Source organism: Meleagris gallopavo, chromosome 17 (assembly GCF_000146605.3).
Source record: "Meleagris gallopavo isolate NT-WF06-2002-E0010 breed Aviagen turkey brand Nicholas breeding stock chromosome 17, Turkey_5.1, whole genome shotgun sequence".
Taxonomy (NCBI): domain Eukaryota; kingdom Metazoa; phylum Chordata; class Aves; order Galliformes; family Phasianidae; genus Meleagris; species Meleagris gallopavo.
Genome location: NC_015027.2, coordinates 6,061,826 through 6,062,968, shown reverse-complemented (window position 1 = coordinate 6,062,968; position 1,143 = coordinate 6,061,826). Strand labels below are relative to the sequence as shown.

General features: G+C 39.5%; 1 protein-coding gene across 3 annotated transcripts in view; it reads right to left on the bottom strand.

The window, feature by feature from the left end:
* TCTN1 (tectonic family member 1) overlaps nt 1-1,143 on the bottom strand; it is a 12,386-nt gene that overhangs the window by 1,276 nt on the left and 9,967 nt on the right. For 2 of the 3 annotated variants that reach the window (XM_010720166.3, XM_010720168.3), the window contains exons 13-14: nt 514-639; nt 30-174 (exon numbers count right to left, since the gene is read on the bottom strand). In XM_010720166.3, the coding sequence (XP_010718468.1) occupies nt 31-174; nt 514-639 (270 nt within the window). In that variant the 3' untranslated portion in view covers nt 30. The remainder of the gene's footprint in view (nt 1-29; nt 175-513; nt 640-1,143) is intronic. The other variant, XM_010720169.3, reaches the window with a different exon arrangement.

Below are 1,143 nucleotides of genomic sequence, written 5' to 3'. Positions count from 1 at the left end.
GTTGGGAAGAAACTGTCCTGGGCACTCACCTTAGACAAATGGGAAGAAAAAGTCATGGGGTAACTTGGCATTAATGGTGGGCCAAGCTTTATAGCCTGGTTCTGCAGGTGAAGAAATATCAGTGAAAACAACAGAACTTGTTATAGGAATAGTCCTTTCTCTTCCCAGAGGAAGCTGCAATGAAAATACAAATGGACATTAGCCTTGCTCTTCTCCTTGTATGACTGCTTTGTTTAAACTGAATTCTGTTTTTTGCTGTTATTTGTAATAAGATTTTTCCATGTATAGTTCCACAATTCTTTTCATGGCTGATGTACAAATTTTATTGAAGTATGCTTTGGCAAGCTGCCCACAGTCATGTTTGAGTTGGAACAGAATCTGGTGGGTGTGATACTTTCTAATATAAAGTGTTATCTTTATCTAGAGAGATTAACCAGGTCACTGTTGCACAGCTGATACCTAAGCAAAACAAGCCATTCTTTTTATCTGAGATCCTGTAATTTAATTACATACCTGCTTCAATGTAGTAGTAGTGGTTGTTGCTGTAACATTTACTATTCTGGCTTGTGGATTGACTAGGGATCCATATTTAGTCCACTTCACTTCTATTTCAAGTGCTACTGGTATTTGGCAGGAGCTCTGAAAAGTGTTAGAAATCCTCTCATTGTCTGACTTGTATGGGAGTAACCACATTACTTATTCATCTTATTAGATGAGCACAATGCCCCCAGAAAGCTCACTCCAGGTGGTTAGCAGAGCAGCTCAGCCGTGCCTCTGCCCTGGGCTGCTGCCTGCACAGACAGCACAGCCAAGCTTGAGGGTGTCTCTGAAGTTTCTCCACAGGTGACAAACTGACCTCATAAGTGAACTTCAGGTAGGGCTGTTCTATCTGAGCAGTGCAGGACTTTGGCTCTTAATGATAGTGCTGAGCTGGCTCTTTTCAGCAAGAAGGCTTTCCTAATAGTAACATTTTAGTAATGCTGTTGGGACAGTAGAAAACCCTTAACTTTGCCAGGGCAGAGTTTTGAATTTTATAACCTTAAATATTTCTAGATTATTTCTTTTTTAACTCTCATGTTCCTGTTTATAGAAATTATTCGTGTTTAGCTGCAAAAAAGATGCAAAAAAAAAAAAACAAAACTC